Source organism: Lipotes vexillifer, unplaced genomic scaffold, assembly GCF_000442215.2.
Source record: "Lipotes vexillifer unplaced genomic scaffold, Lipotes_vexillifer_v1.1 scaffold213, whole genome shotgun sequence".
Classification (NCBI taxonomy): domain Eukaryota; kingdom Metazoa; phylum Chordata; class Mammalia; order Artiodactyla; family Lipotidae; genus Lipotes; species Lipotes vexillifer.
Genome location: NW_006780610.1, coordinates 800,334 through 823,201, shown reverse-complemented (window position 1 = coordinate 823,201; position 22,868 = coordinate 800,334). Strand labels below are relative to the sequence as shown.

General features: G+C 39.3%; 1 protein-coding gene across 4 annotated transcripts in view; it reads right to left on the bottom strand.

The window, feature by feature from the left end:
* Positions 1-22,868, bottom strand: part of SCMH1 (Scm polycomb group protein homolog 1) — a 132,906-nt gene that overhangs the window by 71,410 nt on the left and 38,628 nt on the right. For 3 of the 4 annotated variants that reach the window (XM_007453735.1, XM_007453733.1, XM_007453736.1), the window contains 2 exons: positions 22,269-22,357; positions 5,713-5,956 (listed from right to left, as the gene is read on the bottom strand). The exons of the other annotated variant lie outside the window; for it this stretch is intronic. In XM_007453735.1, the coding sequence (XP_007453797.1) occupies positions 5,713-5,956; positions 22,269-22,357 (333 nt within the window). The remainder of the gene's footprint in view (positions 1-5,712; positions 5,957-22,268; positions 22,358-22,868) is intronic. 4 annotated transcript variants of the gene reach the window in all.

The following is a 22,868-nucleotide window of genomic DNA, read 5'->3' as shown; positions in this document are numbered from 1 at the left end:
ATGCCGCGGAGCGGCTGGGCCCGTGAGCCATGGCCGCTGAGCCTGCGCGTCTGGAGCCTGTGCTCCGCAACGGGAGAGGCCACAGCAGTGAGAGGCCCGCGTATCACAAAAAAAAAAAAAAATGTTTCACAGAAAAATAAAATGGAAGAGATATTCTGAGTTTTGTTTTTAAGTATCAAATTCTTACTCTCTAGGTCAGAGAGAGTACTCTCCAGCATTTCAGCCACAGCAGTAAGTCAGATTTTGAAAATTTTCTCTTCATATGATGCTGCAGGTAGAAAGGGTAGACTGAAAGGGTAAAGGAAGCCTGGCTGACCATTTACTCCAACAGGTGTGCTCAAGGGCCGCACCTCTACCGGACCATTATATTTGTAACAGCATAGAGGGCAGCCAGACCAAATTCACACTGTGAAGACACAAGAGACTGATGTATAATCTAGAATAATAATATATTAACACATAATAAAAATACAGGGACTTCCCTGGTGGTCCAGTGGGTAAGACTCCATGCTCCCAATGCAGGGTTCGATCACTGGTTGGGGAACCAGATCCCAGGTGCATGCTGCAACTAAGAGTTTGCATGCCGCAAGTTAGATCCCACGTGCCCCAGCTAAGACCCAGCACAACCAATACATAAATAAATATTTTAAAAAAAATGAAATAGCTTGGATCTCATTACACAGGAAGCTAAGCTATAATCTGAAACTGTCTTGACCACCTGAACTCAGAGCAAAGGAGAGAGCAGTTTAGTAGATTATTAAATGCCTAATTAACATTATAGTCATGCCAAGTGGATTGAACTCTTTATTTGGTTTTTTAATTTTAAAAAGTAAAGCTTGCCTCTGTTTTAGTTTTATTTTAAGTCACACACAAAAAAAGTGATCAGCTAAAAAAAAACCTTCAGCCTTTTATAACCAGTACCCTGGATTAGTTGCAAGCTTGGCGTTTGCTGCCCATCAGAAGTGGCTTGGCCCAGGAGTTTACGACCTAAAAAAGGATTCCTACTGGCTTAACAAAGGAGAAACAGCTAGCATGCAGAGTCCCCTTAGAGAGGCAGAGCCCTGTGTGGGTGGAGTGCAGAGTTAGGTGGGAGGTGAGCCGATGGATCTGGAATCAAGTAGAAGACAGTCATAGGAGTCGCCTGTTACCTATCCTCAAGGTCAGGAACCTGTACACTACACAGGGGTGGAAGGACCCTCAAGGATCATCTAGTTCAAACTAGATGACTTGCTCAAAGACAAGGAATGACTGGCTCAAAGACATAAAACAAGCTTGTGCCCTAGCTGGGGCTAGGCTTCATTTCAATTCTCTGATGTTACGCCACACTGCTTCTTTCCTATTTCATATCAGGATCTGGACGCCAAAACCCAGGGTCTCAAATGAAGCTTTGAAGAGAGCCCAAAGGAGAATGGGGAGAGTATACAGGAAGATGTGTGAAGGTAATATGGCTCAAAGTGATGGCCCTGACAGATGGCCCTACTAAAAGATCTCCATGGCCTCTCCCTCTAGACTCAGCTATCAATAGAACCAAGTCGCTTAATCTTTTGAACTTTGCTTTTCTCATAAATAAAATGTATCTGAAAATAATACCTAGTTCAGATTTAGCAGAAGATAAAAAGAAATAATGTGTGTAAAAGAACATCAAATGAATATTGGAATTTTTCCTACTTACTGTGGGCAAGAAACAATCGTATAATACTTGAATTTTTTAACATTCGCACACTAATGACCAGAAGGTAGAAAGGAAAGAGATAGTATGATTAGAAAGAGAACAGGCTTACACATAGAGAACATCTTGTTTTGTGAAATGAATTGAGTAATCACATTTTTTCCACGTTGTATCACTTGCTTCTTAGCCAGGACACTGAGATGGCCCAAGTTCTATTACTGAAAGCTACATTATAAGCTCTACTGAGGGTATGAGGTGTGGGAGGAGGGAGTTGTTGCAGGAAGCAACCCAGCTGCGGGAATGATGACCGAAAGACCTGGTCTGGAAATGCCAACTGGAAGAACCTCCTACCTTCTAAGCCTGGTCCTTCTGTTAAAAATCTAAGATCTCCAGAGATACACTGAAGAGAAGGAAAGAGCCAGCAAACACCTCTGCAATCGTCAGCCACATGGTGTGCCATATTTCTTATCAGCATAGCGTGCAGTCAGAAAAAAATACGTGTCCAGTAATTTCTGAACACAAAGATTCTCAAGCTCCTCTGGCTTTTGAGAACTGCCCAATTGCCCTAGGAGATTTACCAGTTAAAATAGCAGAGTTCTTTAAGCAAGAATGTAAGAAAATCAACCTACTAACTGAATATACCCTGGAGCACCAAGGCTTATCCTGTTTTAGTCTCAAGAAAGCAAAAATGACTTCATTATCACTTTTAAGGCACTTCTCTTCCTGCTACTTCCACAGAGAGATTATCTCACAGAGTCTGCAGAGGGAGGGCAATGGATTTCTCACATTGACCCCAGGGGCACTTGTTTCTGGAAGCATATAGAGGAGTAGCGGTTTCCTGAGGCAGGAAGTCTGTCTTCTCTCCCCCACACTGACCCCATCTCAAGTTCTCTCCACTCAGTGCCACCAACCTAATCCAAGCAACCCTATCTTTTCCTCCTCCGCAGTTACCATGGCATAACCCATTCTCCATAAAGCAGCACAAGTGATGTTTTATGTAACAGCTTTATTGACATGTAATTCACATACCATAAAATTCACCCTTTTAAAGTGCACAATTCAGTGTTTTTAGTAGATTCACAGAGTTCTGCAAACATCATCCCCATCTGACTTTAGAACATATTCATCATCCCCCAAAGAAACCCCATACCCATTAGCAGCCACTTACCATTTCCTCTCCCCCCACAAGCCCCTAGAAACCACTAGTGTATTTTGTCTCTCTGTTTTTGCCTATTCTGGACATTTCATATAATTGCAAATGTGTGGTCTTTTGTGACTGGCTTTTTCACTTAGCATAATGTTTTTAAGGTACATCTATGTTGTAGCATCTATCAGTACTTCACTCTCTTTTATTGCCGAATATTTCATACGGATGTAACACATTTTATGTATCTTTTTATCAGATGAACTCTTGGGCTATTTCAACTTTTTGGCTGTTATGAATAATGCTGCCATGAAGTTCCTGGTACATGTTTGTGTGGGCATATCATTTATATTCTCTTGGGTATATATCCACAAGTGGACTTGCTGGGTCACAGGTAACTTATGTTTAACATTTTGAGTAACTTCCAAACTGCTTTCAAACTGGCTGCAGCATTTTACAATCTCACCGGCAATGTATGAGAGTTCCAATTACTCCACATTCTCGCCAACACTTGTTATTGTCTGTCTTTTGATGATATCCATACCCATGGGTGTTAAGTGGTATCTCACTGTGGCTTTGATTTGCATTTCCCTAATGACAAAGATGCTGAGCATCTTTTCAAGTCATTATTGGCTTTTTGTGTATTTTCTTTGGAGAAATATTCAAGTCCTCTGCCCATCTTTTCAACTGCATTATTCATCTTTTTTATTGTTGAGTCATAAGTTTCTTTTGTATTCTTGGATACAAGTACAAGTGATTTTTTAAAAAAGTAAATCAGATTTTGTTACTTCCTTACATAGTACCCTCTAATGATTCCCCACTGTGTTTAGAATAAAATCCAAATTCTCACTCTGGCTTACAAGGTCCTACACGATTTTGCCACTTTGCCCCTCACACAGTGCATTGTAGTCAGAGCAGTGTTCTTTCTGTCCTTGAAACATAATAAACTCATTCGTGTCTCAACACCCTTGTAGGTTTGTCACATCTGCCTGCTTGGAATTCTCTTTCCTTGGATGGCTTCTTCTTGTCATTGAATTCAAATATCTCTTTTCAGACAATTTTTCCTAAAAAAAAATTGTATCTAAAAAAGCTCCCCCTCCACAAAGAGGAACAAGGGAACTTTTGGGGATGATGGATATGTTCATTACCTTGATTATGGTAACAGTTTCATGGATATATACATATGTCAAAACTTTTTAAACTGTATACTTTATGTGCCATTTATTTTACTTCAACTATATTCAATAAAGCTGTTAAACAAGTAACTCTCTTCATAATCACACCTTTACTGTCACACTCTTATCATACTCTATTTCCTTAGGAGAAACTGAAATCATCTTGTTTACTTCTTGATTTAAATGTTTATTGACTATCTCATCCCTCTAGAATGGAAGTGTCATGAGAGCACTTGATGAATGTTTTTCATCTTGCAACTGCTGTATCCTCAGCTTGGCTCACAGTTGGGTGCTACATAAATATCTGGCTAATTGAATGAATGAATCTGATAGAGGTTTAGAAAAGAAACCCAAAGACAATAGGAAGGGTGACTTTCCATTCCCTCAGACTCACGAGTACTTGAGGGGATAAAATTCTTATTATTTATTTTCTTTATTAAAAGCTACCTTGGGCTTCCCTGGTGGTGCAGTGGTTAAGAATCCACCTGCCAATGCAGGGGACGTGGATTCGAGCCCTGGTCTGGGAAGATCCCACATGCTGTGGAGCAACCAAGCCCGTGCACCACAACTACTGAGGCTGCGTTCTAGAGCCCGTTCGCCACAACTACTGAGCCTGCGCTCTAAAGCCCGTTCGCCACAACTACTGAGCCCACGAGCCACAACCATTGAAGTCCACGTGCCTACAGCCCGTGGTCCGCAACAAGAGAAGCTGCTGCAATGAGAAGCCAACGTACCACAACGAAGAGTAGCCCCCGCTTGCCACAACTAGAGAAAGCCCGCACTCAGCAACGAAGACCCAATGCAGCCAAAAAAAAAAAAAAAAAAAAAACACAGAAATATCCTTCAAAAATTCAAAAAAAACCCAAACAAACAAAAAAAAAAAAAAAAAAAAAGAGCTACCTCAAACTCTATCCTGGATGATCTCCGACATCATGATCATCAGAAATATCATTGACTGTTCAACTACTCTGTGGTACTATTCTAGTACTTTATATATACTCTCCCATAGGTAGTGGTTATTTTAATAATAGTATTATAATGATAATATAGCATATTATATAGTAGTTATAATAAATATATAATAACTATAATAATAGCAGCATTAATCCAGTAAAAACATTTGTTCAGCATTTGCCAGATATTATGTAAGCATTTTACCCATGTAATCTCATTTATTCTTCACAGTAACTTTATGAAGTAGGTATTCTTTTACAGAGAAGGAATTTTGAAGTTTGGAGAGGTGAACTAACTGACCAAAGCCACACAACTGGCAAAAGGCAGAGCTGGACATCAAATCTATCTTACTTCAAAGCACATGCTTTTTCCATTATGCTACAGTGCTTGTTAAGTATTTTTATATAATACAATGTTACTCCAGCTCATCTACAAAGCCAGAATGTGCACCTCAAGAATGATACTACTCAAACTCTGAAACAGGCTAGTAGTAAGAGTAAGAGAGATGAGAAGCTAGTTGCCTGAAAATAAGCCAAGATATTTAGAGCAAGGAATTTTTACTTTATGCCAAACTCCATGTCTAGCTTCACGTGACATTTAAATTCTTACTGTTTCTGATTACTCTTCAGTAGACATTGGTTTTTACCTAAGTTGCTGGCCCTTGCTCCTCCTTTGCCTATGAGTCAGGTTTATTGGTGAAGGTATGCTGACCATGAGAGATCTAGGTAGGCTCCCTTACCAACTTGGGTTCCAACTTTAAGAGCGTTTACCTTTAGTGCCAGGTGGCTGCAGGTTGTCTCCAGTCAAGGAACACCAGCCCACAGGGAAGATGTCCCGTGAGTCGAAGCGGCACCAGTAGTCAAAGGCCCCTCGCCACCCATCAAAAGTGACAAGCACCTCTGAGCCTCGCACCTCCCCAATAGTGGCTGGGCAAATGAAATGAGGGTTCTTCCTGTCCACAGCTTCCAGCTTCATTCCCATTTTGAAGAAGTTGTGAGAAGGTGAAGGTGGTTCCTAAAGGAGAGACAGAAATACACAGACCTAGACGCAAAGAGAGAGGCTATGTATGCCAAAAGACTATTTCATTTGGATGATTAAAAAATGACTGCTATATAGGATTTATAATGGAGCTTTAGTCTTTCTTTTAAATGAATTTCAAAGTATACCAAAGTATTCCTTTGCTAATCCTATTATTTTGACATCTTTGCTTCAGATCCTTTTTTTTTTCAAGAAATAAAGGGTAACAGATAAGGCTGAATCCCCTTTTGTGCCCTTTCCCATGCATGCTTTTATACTTTATATGTACAAACCATTTGCATACTTTTAAATTTTATATAAATAGTATTATACTGAACATATCACTCTACAACTTGCTTTTTTGGTTCAACATTATGGTTTTGAAATGTATCCATGTTGATAAATTTAGCTCTAGTTTACTTTAACTGCTAATAGTACTCCATTACATGTATATATCATAATTTATTCATTCTCTTTTGACAGACATTTAAGGTTGTTATGAATTGTTTACTATTTCAAAAGAGTTTTAATGGCCCTTCTTGCACTTGTCCCTTTGTTCACATGTGGCAGGATTTCTTCAGGGTGTATACCTAGGAGTAGAATTGGTGGGTTATAGCATAGATCTTCCACTTTATTAAATATTTCAAGTTCCATAGAAAAACCCTACTTGTATTTTGACTGGAATCCCAGTGAACTTATAATTTGGGAAGAAATAACCTTTGTATGTATGATATTGAACCTTTCCATCCAGGAACATGATAGTATTTTCCATCTGTTAAGTATTCTTTAATGTAGATTTCTTCTTCAGTATAAGTTTAAAAATTCCTTTACAAATGTCTCATGCTTTTTACAAATCATATTGTAGTATTTTTTTCTGGCCGTATTGTAATTCTTTTGCTATCTTAAAGAGTACCTTTAAAAATTTTATTTTCAAACCACTTGCTGCTGTTAAATAGGAATGCAACTGATTTTCAAAAATTGATCAACATTTAATACTGATTAGCTTATGCTGATTGATATACCATTTTTTCCTTGTCTGTTTGATTTATCAATTATTGAAAGATGTGTATTAAAATATTTCCTAATGATTGTGGATGTTCCAAATTTTCCATGTAATTCTGTCAAATTTTGCTTTTCCTACTTTGAGGCTATGTTTTTCAGGAGGATGTATATTTATAACTTTTATCTTCTTGGTGAACTATATACTTTTTATCATTAGATACTAACCTCTTTAATGCTTTTTAGCACCAAAGTCTTCTTTGTCTAATTTCAGTATAGTTAACACCAGCTTTATTTTGATAAAGGTTTGCACAGTATACATTTTATATTCTTTTACTTTCAACACCTTTCTGTCGTATTTCAACAGTGTCTCTTGTAAACAGCATGTAGCTAGATTTAAAAACAATCTAATCTGTGTCTGACTAAACTGATGAGTTTAAGCTAATTTCCTGTGATAACTGATGTATATAAATTTATTACAATTATCATACTGCCTACATTACTATTTAACTTGATTTTTCAAGTTGTACCTTTAACTTCTTTTTTCTCCTTAAAAATCAACTGAATTTTCTTCCCTTTTTCCCTCTCCATTGATTCAGATTTTTTAAAAAAATAAATTTATTTATTTTTCACTGTGTTGGGTCTTTCTGGCTGTGCACAGGCATTCTCTAGTTGCGGTGAGCAGGCTCTAGAGCGCAGGCTCAGTAACTGTGGCGCACGAGCTTAGCTGCTCTGTGGCATGTGGGATCTTCCTGGACCAGGGCTTGAACCCGTGTCTCCTGCACTGGCGGGTGGATTCTCCCTCCTCCCCTCCCTCCTCTCCTTCCTTCCTTCCTTTCTTTATTTTGGCTGCGTTGGGTCTTCGCTGCTGCACATGGGCTTTCTCTAGTGGCAGTGAGCGGGGGGTACTCTTCATTGTGGTGCGTGGGCTTCTCTTGCTGCAGATCACAGGCTCTAGGTGCGTGGGCTTCAGTGGTTGTGGCTCGCTGGCTTTAGAGCGCAGGCTCAGTAGTTGTGGCGCATGCGCTTAGTTGCTCTGTGGCATGTGGGATCTCCCAGGACCAGGGCTCAAACCCATGTCCCCTGCATTGGCAGGCGGATTCTTAACCACTGCACCAGGAGGGAAGTCACTGGCAGGCAGATTCTCCTTTTTTTTTTTCTTCAAATATCATGATGTTATATAAGTGCATCTAAACTTACAATAGCAATTTTCTTTCCTTTTTAGGTACAGGTATATAAAAAAGTTGAATGATCCGTCTCTTTTGTCTCAAACAGGAGTTTACAGATCTTTTTTTTCTGTAAGAATGGCTTTTTAGGTAGTAACATTTTTTTTCTTAACATCTTTATTGGAGTATAATTGCTTTACATTGGTGTGCTAGTTTCTGCATTTTAACAAACTGAATCAGTTATACATATACATATGTTCCCATATCTCTTCCCTCTTGTGTCTCCCTCCCTCCCACCCTCCCTATCCCACCCCTCTAGGTGGTCACAAAGCACTGAGATGATCTCCCTGTGCTATGCGGCTGCTTCCCACTAGCTATCTACCTTATGTTTGGTAGTGTATATATGTCCATACCTCTCTCTTACTTTGTCACACCTTACACTTCCCCCTCCCCATATCCTCAAGTCCATTCTCTAGCTGGTCTGTGTCTTTATTCCCATCTTGCCCCTAGGTTCTTCATGACCTTTTTTTTTCTTAAATTCCATATATATGTGTTAGCATATGGTATTTCTTTTTCTCTTTCTGACTTACTTCACTCAGTATGACAGATTCTAGGTCCATCCACCTCACTACAAATAACTAAATTTCGTTTCTTTTTATGGCTGAGTAACATTCCATTGAATATATGTGCCACATCTTCTTTATCCATTCATCTGTCGATGGATATTTAGGTTGCTTCCATGTCCTGGCTATTGTAAATACAGCTTCAATAAACATTGTGGTACATGACTCATTTTGAACTACGGTTTTCTCAGGATATATGCCCAGTAGTGGGATTGCTGGGTCATATGGTAGTTCTATTTTTACTTTTATAAGGAACTCCATACTGTTTCTCCATATTTGTAGATTTTTTTGATGATGGCCATTCTTACCTGTGTGAGGTGATACCTCATTGTAGTTTTGATTTGCAATTCTCTACTGATTCGTGATGTTGAGCATCCTTTCAAGTGTTTGTTGGCAATCTGTATAACATCTTTGGAGAAATGTCTATTTAAGTCATCTGCCCATTTTTGGATTAGGTTGTTTGCTTTTTGGTATTGAGCTGCATGAGCTGCTTGTATATTTTGGAGATTAATCCTTTGTTAGTTGTTCATTTGCAAATATTTTCTCCCATTCTGAGGGTTGTCTTTTCATCTTGTTTATGGTTTCCTTTGCTGTGCAAAAGCTTTGAAGTTTCATTAGGTCCCATTTGTTTATTTTTGTTTTTATTTCCATTTCTCTAGGAGGTGGGTCAGAAAGGATCTTGCTGTGATGTATGTCATAGAGTGTTCTGCCTATGTTTTCCTCTAAGAGTTTGATAGTTTCTGGCCTTACATTTAGGTCTTTAATCCATTTTGAGTTTATTGTTGTGTATGGTGTTAGGGAGTGTTCTAATTTCATTCTTTTACATGTACCTGTCCAGTTTTCCCAGCACCACTTACTGAAGAGGCTGTCTTTTCTCCACTGTACATTGCTGCCTCCTTTACCAAAGATAAGGTGATCATACGTGCGTGGGTTTATCTCTAGGCTTTCTATCCTGTTCCGTTGATCTATATTTCTGATTTGGTGCCAGTACCATACTGTCTTGATTACTGTAGCTTTGTAGTATAGTCTGAAGTCAGGGAGCCTGATTCCTCCAGCTCTGTTTTTCGTTCTCAAGATTGCTTTGGCTATTGGGGGTCTTTTGTGTTTCCATACAAATTGTGAAATTTTTTGTTCTAATTCTGTGAAAAATGCCAGTGGTAGTTTGATAGGGATTGCATTGAATCTGTAGATTGCTTTGGGTGGTAGATTCATTTTCACAACGTTGATTCTTTCAATCTAAGAACATGGTATATCTCTCCATCCATTTGTATCATCTTTAATTTCTTTAATCAGTGTCTTATAATTTTCTGCATACAGGTCTTTTGTCTCCTTAGGTAGGTTTATTCCTAGATATTTTATTCTTTTTGTTACAATGGTAAGTGGGAGTGTTTTCTTGATTTCACTTCCAGATTTTTCATCATTAGTGTATAGGAATGCCAGAGATTTCTGTGCATGAATTTTGTAACCTGCTACTTTACCAAATTCATTGATTAGCTCTAGTAGTTTTCTGGTGGCATCTTTAGGATTCTCTATGTATAGTATCATGTCATTTGCAAACATTTACATTCCCACCAACAGTGCAAGAGGGTTCCCTTTTCTCTGCACCCTCTCCAGCATTTATTGTTTCTAGATTTTTTGATGATGGCCATTCTGACTGGTGTGAGATGATATCTCATTGTAGTTTTGTCCTGGGCTTTTGTTGGTTGGAAGATTTTTAATCACAGTTTCAATTTCAGTGCTTGTGATTGGTCTGTTCATATTTTCTATTTCTTCCTGGTTCAGTCTTGGATGGTCGTGCATTTCTAAGAATTTGTCCATTTCTTCCAGGTTGTCCATTTTATTGGCATAGAGTTGCTTGTAGTAGTCTCTTAGGATGCTTTGTATTTCTGTGGTGTCTGTTGTAACTTTTCCTTTTTCCTTTCTAATTTTGATTTGAGTCCTCTCCTTCTTTTGCTTGATGAGTCTGGCTAATGGTTTATCAATTTTGTTTATCTTCTCAAAGAAGCAGCTTTTAGTTTTATTGATCCTTGCTATCCTTTCCTTCATTTCTTTTTCATTAATATCTGATTTGATCTTTATGATATCTTTCCTTCTGCTAACTCTGGGGTTTTGTTGTTCTTCTTTCTCTAATTGCTTTAGGTGTAAGGTTAGGTTGTTTATTTGAGATGTTTCTTGTTTCTTAAGGTAGGATTTTATTGCTATAAACTTCCCTCCTAGAACTGCTTTTGCTGCATCCCATAGGTTTTGGGTCGTCGTGTTTTCACTGACATTTGTTTCTAGGCTTTTTTTGATTTCCTCTTTGATTTATTCAGTGATTTCTTGGTTATTAAGTAGTGTATTGTTTAGCAACCATGTGTCTGTATTTTTTACAGATTTTTTCCTTTATTTGATATCTAGTCTCATAGCATTGTGGTCTGAAAAGATACTTGATATGATTTCAATTTTCTTAAATTTACCAATGCTTGATTTGTGACCCAAGATAAGATCTATCCTGGAGAATGTTCCATGAGCACTTGAGAAGAATGTGTATTCTGTTGTTTTTGGATGGAATGTCCTATAAATATCAATTAAGTCCATCTTGTTTAATGCATCATTTAAAGCTTGTGTTTCCTTATTTTTTTTTAATTTTAAAATTTTATTTTATTTGCTTTTTTATACAGCAGGTTGTTATTAGTCATCAATTTTATACACATCAGTGTATACATGTCAATCTCAATCGCCCAATTCATCATACCACTACCCCTACGCCCCTGCCCCATTCCCTGCTTGGTGTCCATACGTTTGTTCTTCACATCTGTGTCTCAATTTCTGCCCTGCAAACCGGTTCATCTGTACCATTTTTCTAGGTTCCACAAATATGTGTTAATATATGATATTTGTTTCTCTCTTTCTGACTTACTTCACTCTGTATGACAGTCTCTAGCTCATCCATGCCTCAACAAATGACCCAATTTTGTTCCTTTTTATGGCTGAGTAATAGTCCATTGTATATGTGTACCACATCTTCTTTACCCATACATCTGTCGATGGGCATTTAGGTTGCTTCCATGACCCAGCTATTGTAAATAGTGTGGCAATGAACACTGGGGTGCATGTGTCTTTTTTCAATTTTTATTTTATTTTTTATTTATTATCATTATTTTTTAACATCTTTATTGGAGTATAATTGCTTTACAATGGTGTGTTAGTTTCCGCTTTGCAACAAAGTGAATCAGTTATACATATACATATGTTCCCATATCTCTTCCCTCTTGTGTCTCCCTCCCTCCCACCCTCCCTATCCCACCCTGCTAGGTGGTCACAAACCACCTAGCTGATCTCCCTGTGCTATGCGGCTACTTCCCACTAGCTATCTATTTTACGTTTGGTAGTGTATATATGTCCATGCCACTCTCTCACTTTGTGTCAGCTTACCCTTCCCCCTCCCCATATCCTCAAGTCCATGTTCTAATAGGTCTGTGTCTTTTTTTTTTTTTTGCAGTACGCGGGCCTCTCACTGCTGTGGTCTCTCCTGTTGCGGAGCACAGGCTCCGGACGTGCAGGCTCAGCGGCCATGGCTCACGGGCCCAGCCGCTGAGTGGCAGTGTGGGATCTTCCCGGACTGAGGCATGAACCCTTGTCCCCTGCATTGGCAGGTGGGCCCTCAACCACTGCGCCACCAGGGAAGCCCGGTCTGTGTCTTTATTCCCGTCTTACCTCTAGGATCTTCATGAACTTTTTTTTTTCCTTTCTTTCTTAGATTCCATATATATGTTAGCATACGGTATTTGTTCTTCTCTTTGTGACTTACTTCACTCTGTATGACAGACTCTACGTCCATCCACCTCACTAAAAATAACTAAATTTCATTTCTTTTTATCCATTAATCTGTTGATGGACACTTAGGTTGCTTCCACGTCCTGGCTATTGTAAAGAGAGCTGCAATGTACATTTTGGTACATGACTCTGTTTGAATTATGATTTTCCCAGGGTATATGCCCGGTAGTGGGATTGCTGGGTCGTATGGTAGTTCTATTTGTAGTTTTTTAAGGAACCTCCATACTGTTCTCCATAGTGGCTGTATCAATTTACATTCCCACCAACAGTGCAAGAGGGTTCCCTTTTCTCCACACCCTCTCCAGCATTTATTGTTTCTAGATTTTTTGATGATGGCCATTCTGACCAGTGTGAGATGATATCTCATTGTAGTTTTGATTTGCATTTCTCTAATGATTAATGATGTTGAGCATTCTTTCATGTGTTTCTTGGCAATCTATATCTTCTTTGCAGAAATGTCTATTTAGGTCTTCTGCCCACTTTTGGACTGGGTTGTTTTATTGTTATTGAGCTGCATGAGCTGCTTGTAAATTTTGGAGATTAATCCTCTTTTAAGTTGCTTCATTTGCAAATATTTTCTCCCATTCTGAGGGTTGTCTTTTGGTCTTGTTTATGGTTTCCTTTGCTGTGCAAAAGCTTTGAAGTTTCATTAGGTCCCATTTATTTTTGTTTTTATTTCCATTTCTCTAGGAGGTGGGTCAGAAAGGATCTTGCTGAGATTTATGTCATAGAGTGTTCTGCCTATGTTTTCCTCTAAGTGTTTGATAGTTTCTGGCCTTACATTTAGGTCTTTAATCCATTTTGAGTTTATTTTTGTGTATGGTGTTAGGGAGTGTTCTAATGTCATACCTCTACATGTACCTGTCCAGTTTTCCCAGCACCACTTATTGAAGAGGCTGTCTTTTCTCCACTGTTTATTCTTGCCTCCTTTATCAAAGATAAGGTGACCATATGTGCATGGGTTTATCTCTAGGCTTTCTGTCCTGTTCTGTTGATCTATATTTCTGTTTTTGTGGCAGTACCATACTGTCTTGATTAGTGTAGCTTTGTAGTACAGTCTGAAGTCAGGGAGCCTGATTCCTCCAGCTCCGTTTTTCTTAAGATTGCTTTCACTATTCAGGGTCTTTTGTGTTTCCATACAAATTGGGAAATTTTTTGTTCTAGTTCTGTGAAAAATGCCAGTGGTAGTTTGATAGGGATTGCACTGAATCTGTGGATTACTTTGGGTAGTATAGTCATTTTCACAATGTTGATTCTTCCACTTCAAGAACATGGCATATCTCTCCATCTGTTTGTATCATCTTTAATGTCTTTCATCAGTGTCTTATAATTTTCTGCAAACAGAACTTTTGTCTCCTTAGGTAGGTTTATTCCTAGATATTTTATTCCTTTTGTTGCAATGGTAAATGGGAGTGTTTTCTTGATTTCACTTTCAGATTTTTCATCATTAGTGTATAGGAATGCCAGAGATTTCTGTGCATTAATTTTGTATCCTGCTACTTTACCAAATTCATTGATTAGCTCTAGTAGTTTTCTGGTAGCATCTTTAGGATTCTCTATGTATAATACCATGTCATCTGCAAACAGTGACAGCTTTACTTCTTCTTTTCCGATATGGATTCCTTTTATTTCTTTTTCTTCTCTGATTGCTGTGGTTAGAAATTCCAAAACTATGTTGCATACGAGTGGTGAGAATCAGCAACCTTGTCCTGTTCCTGATTTTAATGGAAATGGTTTCAGTTTTTCACCATTGAGGATGATGTTGGCTGTGGGTTTGTCATATATGGCCTTTATTATGTTGAGGAAAGTTCCCTCTATGCCTACTTTCTGCAGGGTTTTTATCATAAATGGGTGTTGAATTTTGTCGAAAGCTTTCTCTGCATCTATTGAGATGATCAAGTGGTTTTTCTCCTTCAATTTGTTAATATGGTGTATCACATTGATTGATTTGTGTATATTGAAGAATCCTTGCATTCCTGGGATCAACCCCACTTGATCATGCTGTATGATCCTTTTAATGTGCTGTTGGATTCTGTTTGCTAGTATTTTGTTGAGGATTTCTGCATTTATGTTCATCAGTGATATTGGTCTGTAGTTTTCTTTTTTTGTGACATCTCTGTCTGGTTTTGGTATCAGGATGATGGTGGCCTCATAGAATGAGTTTGGGAGTGTTCCTCCCTCTGCTATATTTTGGAAGAGTTTGAGGAGGATAGGTGTTAGCTGTTGTCTAAACGTTTGATAGAATTCACCTGTGAAGCCATCTGGTCCTGGGTTTTTGTTTGTTGGGAGATTTTTAATCACCGTTTCAATTGCAGTGCTTGTGATTGGTCTGTTCATATTTTCTATTTCTTCCTGGTTCAGTGTCGGCAGGTTGTTCATTTCTAAGAATTTGTCCATTTATTCCAGGTTGTCCATTTTATTGGCATAGAGTTGCTTGTAGTAATCTCTCATGATCTTTTGTATTTCTGCAGTGTCAGTTGTTACTTCTCCTTTTTCATTTCTAATTCTATTGATTTGAGTCTTCTCCGTATTTTTCTTGATGAGTCTGGCTAATGGTTTATCAATTTTGTGTATCTTCTCAAAGAAGCAGCTTTTAGTTTTATTGATCTTTGCTACAGTTTCCTTCATTTCTTTTTCATTTATTTCTCATCTGATCTTTATGATTTCTTTCCTTCTGCTAAATTTGGGGGATTTTTGTTCTTCTTTCTCTAATTACTTTAGGTGCAAGGTTAGGTTGTTTATTTGAAATGTTTCCTGTTTCTTAAGGTAGGATTGTATTGCTATAAACTTCCCTCTTAGAACTGCTTTTGCTGCATCTCATTGGTTTTGGTTCATCGTGTCTCCATTGTCCTTTTTTTGTAGGTATTTTTGGATTTCCTCTTTGATTTCTTCAGTGATCACTTCTTTATTAAGTAGTGCATTGTTTAGCCTATATGTGTTTGTATTTTTTACAGATCTTTTCCTGTAATTGACATGTAGTCTCATAGCGTTGTGGTCGTAAAAGATACTTGATACGATTTCAATTTTCTTAAATTTACCACGGTAGATCTGTGACCCAAGATATGATCTATCCTGAAGAATGTTCCATGAGCACTTGAGAAAAATGTGTATTCTGTTGTTTTTGGATGGAATGTCCTATAAATATCAATTAAGTCCATCCTGTTTAATGTATCATTTAAAGCTTGTGTTTCCTTATTTATTTTCATTTTGGATGATCTGTCCATTGGTGAAAGTCGGGTGTTAAAGTCCCCTACTATGACTGTGTTACTGTCAATTTCCCCTTTTATGGCTGTTAGCATTTGCCTTATGTATTGAGGTGCTCCTATGTCGGGTGCATAAATATTTACAATTGTTGTATCTTCTTCTTGGATTGATCCCTTGATCATTATGTAGTGTCCATCTGTTTCTCTTGTAATAGTCTTTGTTTTAAAGTCTATTTTGTCTGATATGAGAACCGCTACTCCAGCTTCCTTTTGCTTTCCATTTGCATGGAATATCTTTTTCCATCCCCTCACTTTCAGTCTGTATGTGTCCCTAGGTCTGAAGTGCGTCTCTTGTAGACAGCATATATATGGGTGTTGCTTTTGTAACCATTCAAGCCAGTCTATGTCTTTTGGTTGGAGCATTTAATCCATTTACATTTAAGGTAATTATTGATATGTATGTTCCCATTACCATTTTCTTAATTGTTTTGGGTTTGTTATTGTAGGTCTTTTCCTTCTCTTGTGTTTCCTGCCTAGAGAAGTTCCTTTAGCATTTGCTGTAAAGCTGGTTTGGTAGGACTGAATTCTCTTAGCTTTTGCTTGTCTGTAAAGGTTTTAATTTCTCTGTCAAATCTGAGATCCTTGCTGGGTAGAGTAATCTTGGTTGTAGGTTTTTCCCCTTCATCACTTTAAATATGTCCTGCCATTCCCTTCTGGCCTGCAGAGTTTTTGCTGAAAGATCAGCTGTTAACCTTATGGGGATTCCCTTGTGTATTATTTGTTGTTTTTCCCTTGCTGCTTTTAATATGTTTTCTTTGTATTTAATTTTTGACAGTTTGATTAATATGTGTCTTGGCGTGTTTCTCCTTGGATTTATCCTGTATGGGACTCTGTGCTTCCTGGACTTGATCACCTATTTCCTTTCCCATATTAGGGAATTTTTCAACTATAATCTCTTCAAATATTTTCTCAGTCCCTTTCTTTTTCTCTTCTTCTTCTGGGACCCCTATGATTCGAATGTTGGTGCGTTTAATGTTGTCCCCGAGGTGTCTGAGACTGTCCTCAATTCTTTTCTTTTTCTTTACTCTGCTCTGCAGTAGTTATTTCCACTATTTTATCTTCCAGGTCACTTATCCGTTCTTCTGCCTCAGTTATTCTGCTCTTGATCCCTTCTAGAGAATTTTCAATTTCACTTATTGTGTTGTTCATCACTGTTTGTTTGCTCTTTAGTTCTTCTAGGTCCTTGTTAAACGTTTCTTGTATTCTCTCCATTCTACTTCCAAGATTTTGAATCATCTTTACTATCATTATTCTGAATTCTTTTTCAGGTAGACTGCCTATTTTCTCTTCATTTGTTAGGTCTGGTGGGGGTCTGGTGGGTTTTTGCCTTGCTCCTTCATCTGCTGTGTGTTTCTCTGTCTTCTCATTTTGCTTAACTTACTGTGCTTGGGGTCTCCTTTTCGCAGGCTGCAGGTTTGTAGTTCCCGTTGTTTTCTGTGTCTGTCCCCAGTGGCTAAGGTTGGTTCAGTGGGTTGTGTAGGCTTCCTGGTGGAGGGGACTAGTGCCTGTGTTCTGGTGGATGAGGCTGGATGTTCTTTCTGGTGGGCAGGTCCACATCTGGTGGTGTGTTCTGGGGTGTCTGTGGCCTTATTATGATTTTAGGTAGCCTCTCTGCTAATGGGTGGGGTTGTGTTCCTGTCTTGCTAGTTGTCTGGCATAGGGTGTCCAGCACTGTAGCTTGCTGGTCATTGAGTGGAGCTGGGTCTTGGCGTGGAGATGGAGATCTCTGGGAGATTTTCACCGTCTGATATTATGTGGTGCTGGGAGGTCTCTTGTGGACCAGTGTCCTGAACTTGGCTCTCCCACCTCAGAGGCACAGCCCTGACACCTGGCTGGAGCACCAAGAGCCTGTCATCCACACGGCTCAGAATAAAAGGCAGAAAACAAAGAAAGAAGAAGATAAAATAAAATAAAGTAAAGTAAAATAAAGTTATTAAAATAAAAAATAATTTAAAAATTTTTTGAAAAAAATAATTAAAAAAAAGAAACAAACAAAGAAGAGAGCAACCGAACCAAAAAACAAATCCACCAATGATAACAAGTGCTAAAAACTATATTAAAAACAAACAAAAATGGACAGACAGAACCCTAGGACAAATGGTAAAAGCAAAGCTATACAAAATCACACACAGAAGTATACCCATACACACTCACAAAATGAGAAAAAGGGGAAAAAAAAATATATATATATATTGTTGCTCCCAAAGTTCACCTCCTCAATTTGGGATGATTCATTGTCTATTCAGGTATTCCACAGATGCAGGGTACATCAAGTTGATTGTGGAGGTTTAATCTGCTGCTCCCGAGGCTGCTGGGAGAGATTTCCCTTTCTCTTCTTTGTTCGCACAGCTTGTGGGGTTCAGCTTTGGATCTGGACCCGCCTCTGTGTGTAGGTTGCCTGAGGGTGTCTGTTCTTCGCTCAGACAGGACAGGGTTAAAGGAGCAGCTGATCTGGGGGCTCTGGCTCACTCAGGCCGGGGGGAGGGAGAGGTATGAATGTGGGGTGCGCCTGCGGCGGCAGAGGCCAGCATGATGTTGCACCAGCGTGAGGCGTGCTGTGTGTTTTCCCAGGGAAGTTGTCCCTGGATCACAGGACCCTGGCAGTGGTGGGCTGCACAGGCTCCCGGGAGGGGAGGTGTGGAGACTGACCTGTGCTCGCACACAGGCTTCTTGGTGGTGGCAGCGGCAGCCTTCGCATCTCATGCCCGTCTCTGGGGTCCGCGCTGACAGCCACAGCTCGCACCCATCTCTGGAGCTCCTTTAAGCAGCTCTCTTATTCCCCTCTCCTCGTGCATCAGGAAACAAAGAGGCAAGAAAAAGTCTCTTACCTCTCCGGCAGCTCCAGACTTTTTCCCGGACTCCCTACCGGCTAGCTGTGGCGCGCTAGCCCCTTCAGGCTGTGTTCACGCAACCAACCCCAGTCCTCTCCCTGGGATCCACTGAAGCTGGAGCCTCAGCTCCCAGCCCCCACCCGTCCTGGCGGGTCAGCCGACAAGCCTCTTGGGATGGTGAGTGTTGGTCGGCACCAATCCTCTGTGCGGGAACTTCTCCGCTTTGCCCTCCGCACCCCTGTTGCCGCGCTCTCCTCCGTGGCTCCGAAGCTTACCCCCTCCGCCACCCACAGTCTCTGCCCGTGAAGGGGCTTCTAGTGTGTGGAAACCTTCCCTCCTTCACAGCTCCCTCCCACTGGTGCAGGTCCCATCCCTATTCTTTTGTTTCTGTTTCTTCTTTTTTCTTTTGCCCTACCCAGGTATGTGGGGGAGTTTCTTGCCTTTTGGGAGATCTGAGGTCTTCTGCCAGCGTTCAGTAGGTGTTCTGTAGTTGTTCCACATGTACATGTATTTCTGATGTATCTGTGGGGAGGAAGGTGATCTCCACGTCTACTCTTTCGCCATCTTGAAGCTCCCCTGGCAGGCAGATTCTTAACCACTGTGCCATCAGGGAAGTCCCCAATTCATACGTTAACCATTCTATATTTAGTCTTTTGGTGGATCCCCTTCAGATCATAACTGTATAGTTGACATAATTAAGTCTAAAGCTCATCTTTAAACAATACAAGAACCTCAGAATATTTAAACTACTCCTGAGTTAACAGGTGTTTGATAATTTAGTTCCATATTGTTATACTGCCAATTGATCATTTGTTAGTATAACTGGTTTATACAGTTATAGGCAATGGTTGATTAGTTTTACTCACATGTTAAACAATGTTTCTTCAGCAGTACTTTTTGCATCTCATTCTTACTTTCTGGGTTCAATTATCTTTTATTTATTTATTTATTTATTTATGGCTGCACTGGGTCTTCGTTGCTGTGTGCGGGCTTTCTCTAGTTGAGTCGAGTGGGGGCTACTCTTCGTTGTGATGCATGGGCTTCTCATCGTGGTGGCTTCTCTTGTTGTGGAGCACGGGCTCTAGGTGTGTGGGCTTCATTAGTTCATTAGTTGTGGCACGTGGGCTCAGTAGTTGTGGCACACGGGCTTAGCTGCTTCCCAGCTTGTGGGATCTTCCCGGACCAGGGATTGAACCCATGTCCCCTGCACTGGCAGGCGGATTGAAGTCCCCAGTTATCTTCTTCCTGAAATATACTATTCAATTGTTCTTTCAGCAGATATATTAGTATCTATTTGTATTAGTTTGCTGAAAATGTCTTGATTTTACATTCATTCTGAAATAATAGTATAAGTACATATAAAACTCTAGATGAACAACTATTTTTTCTTAGTTCTTTGAAGATATTATTCTGTTATCTTTCGGCTTGTACTGCTGCCGTCAAGAAATGTGCTGTCAGCCTAACTATAATCCTTTTGAAGGTTCAGTCCACATGGACATGGAAGCTGTGAATACGGAGGGCTGACTGTACTATGCCATTTTATATAAGGGAGTTGAGTATGTGTGGATTTTCGTATTCAGGGGGTCCTAGAACCAGTCCCCCAGAGGTGCAGAACCATCCCTCACAGAGGATGACTGTATTCTGTGTGATTACTTTGCTCAGATCTTTTCTTTTGACTTTAGTTATACCATGATGTTTTAAGGTATATATTTGTCTTTATTACACATTCTGGAAAATTCTGTCATTATCTTTTCAAATATTGACTCTTCTTTATTCTTTCTAATTAATCTTTCTAGAGTTCATGTTCAGCATATATTGGACCTTCTAATAGTATTCTCTTTGTCTTTTCTCTTTAATATATTTTCCATCTCTTTATCTCTCTGTACTGCACTCTGGGGAAAGTCCTTACACGTGTCTTTCAATTCTTTCTTCTCTATCTAGGTCTAAGTTGCTTATACACCTACCTAAGATTTTTAAAATTTTAATGGTTAAGTTTCATTTCTAGATATTCAGTTTGTTGTTTTTTCAACTTTGTCTTTAAAAAAAAAGAGGTTTGTACTTTTCTCGTCTTTACATTCCTTCTTTTCATTCCTTACTCATTTTCAAATACTTAATTTATAATCTCTATCTTATATTTCTATTATCTGAAAGTGCTTGAGGTTAGAGTCTTCCTGTTTGTTGTCTACTGAAGTCTCATCATGCAGGATTTGCTTTGTGAGTTTTGTGGGCTCTGTAATTATGAACTGAACTGAACTCATCTTCAGTGGTACTTCATTTTTGGGACTTCTATGACATCTGGGTTGAAAACAACCAAACCCTCTAGAGAGGTTTTGGGTTTGCTTCTGCCAGGCACTCAGAAATATCCCATACAATTTTGGAGTTCTGAAACAACACAGGCACTATATCTGAACCCTGGACTTCCATGGGGAAAGACTGTCTTATCAGAAGAGATGACTCACTTCCTACCCCTACCCATGGCCCAGGCAGAGACTCTTCCTCATCAATGCAATAGTCTTTTCACTAAGGAGTAAACATTTGAGGGACCCAATCTGATTTTTTATGTGGCAATCCCAGGTACATTTTTCTGCCTTGCATGGGCCCAAGGCCTCAACTTCTATCCTACTGTGGTTGTTAAAAGACAAGGTCCTTGGAGAGTAAGACTGGCAAAGCCCCTTACGGCACCTGCAGGTTCAGTACACCTAACACTCTGCTTTTCCTTCCTCATTTTGGCCTTGGAGTTATCTTAACTTTCTAGTAAGGTCAGCAAAGCCTTTAGAAGAATACTTGTCAGCCCCTTACCCCCCATCATTTTTAGGTATTCTGCAGTGGGAGGGTTTCAAGTTGTCCAGTATACTGTATTCTGGGAACCAGGGTACTCTCAGGGTTTAGACTTAAATGGCAACATAGGCAACCCTAATTCAGTCCCCTTTACAATAACTTTAACCTCATTAAAGATCAACTAAGAGCAGACTGATTGCTTCATCCCTCGAGAAATCAGGAAGACTGAATACAGGTTTTGGATCCCTGTTCCACCACGTACTAGTCATGCGACCTTGGGCAAGTTCCTTATTCAGAAGTATTTGTTTCCTTGACTACTAAATCGAAATAATAATTCTTGCTTCATAAAGTTAACTGTGGGTATTTAAATGAGATAGCGTAGATAAACTCCAAACATACTGTAGGCACTCAAAAAATAGTCTCCTTCCTTTCTCTCTGTTTAGAATATGGACCTTATGGAACTGCATGATCTATAATAAGAATAGCTCCTTTAGATTTATACTACACTTTATATGTTTTACTACTAAAAAAAATGTTTAATTTCTTAAAACCCTATGAGGTAGACAGAATCCCACTTAACAGATGAGGTCAAAACTTACTATTGGCAGAGCTAGGACCCAAAACCCAGAAATCCTAATTTACCAGTCTAATATTTCTCTGGGGATAATTGCGGCTTTTTAAGGTACTTAAAAAATCCTTCTGCTGAACTAGTTTCTGAGAAGGCATCCTCAGGCCACATATATAATGTAGACATCAGAGGCTCAGTAATTGAAAGAATGTAAGCATTTGACCTTAAGCAATTTGGAGCTGGTGATAGCCGAGGGACACTGTACCTTGTGGAAAATCCTGATGGGAGCCATCTCTGCTCCATTTAGCGTCTTCAAAAGGAACATGGGCCAAGAGGAAGCGTTCAGGCGAAATCCTGCAGCAAACATAATGGGCAACAGATAAAAAATATGTCTCAAAGGGAATTGCTATATCAAGTTTTCCCTTTGGAATCCAGCTACGCCTGCCACAACCTATGCTGTGATAGTTATAGAATCACAGATGGTTAGGGAAGGACTTAAAGGTTAAGTAGAAGAAGTGCCTCATTAGACAGATGAGGAAATGAGGCATATAAGAGGGAATGTACCTTGCCCAAGGTAATGTTGCAAAGTAAGTAGTGGAGTAAAGTCCCCAACCAAGTTTCCTGAAGCCAAAACAAGTATTACACAACAAATATCATGCCTAAAAAGCTTCCTTGAAAAATACAAAATAGATTTGTGATAGGAATAGCAAACACTTAGAAATGATCTAGACCGTAGAGTGTGAACAGGGATATAATAATCTCTTAAGAAGAAACCAGATATGTCTGATAAATCCAATATACAAGTAAATCTTTTTGGTTTATCTCAATGTAAACACACTCTCACTTTTGCTCTCATTCTCTTTCT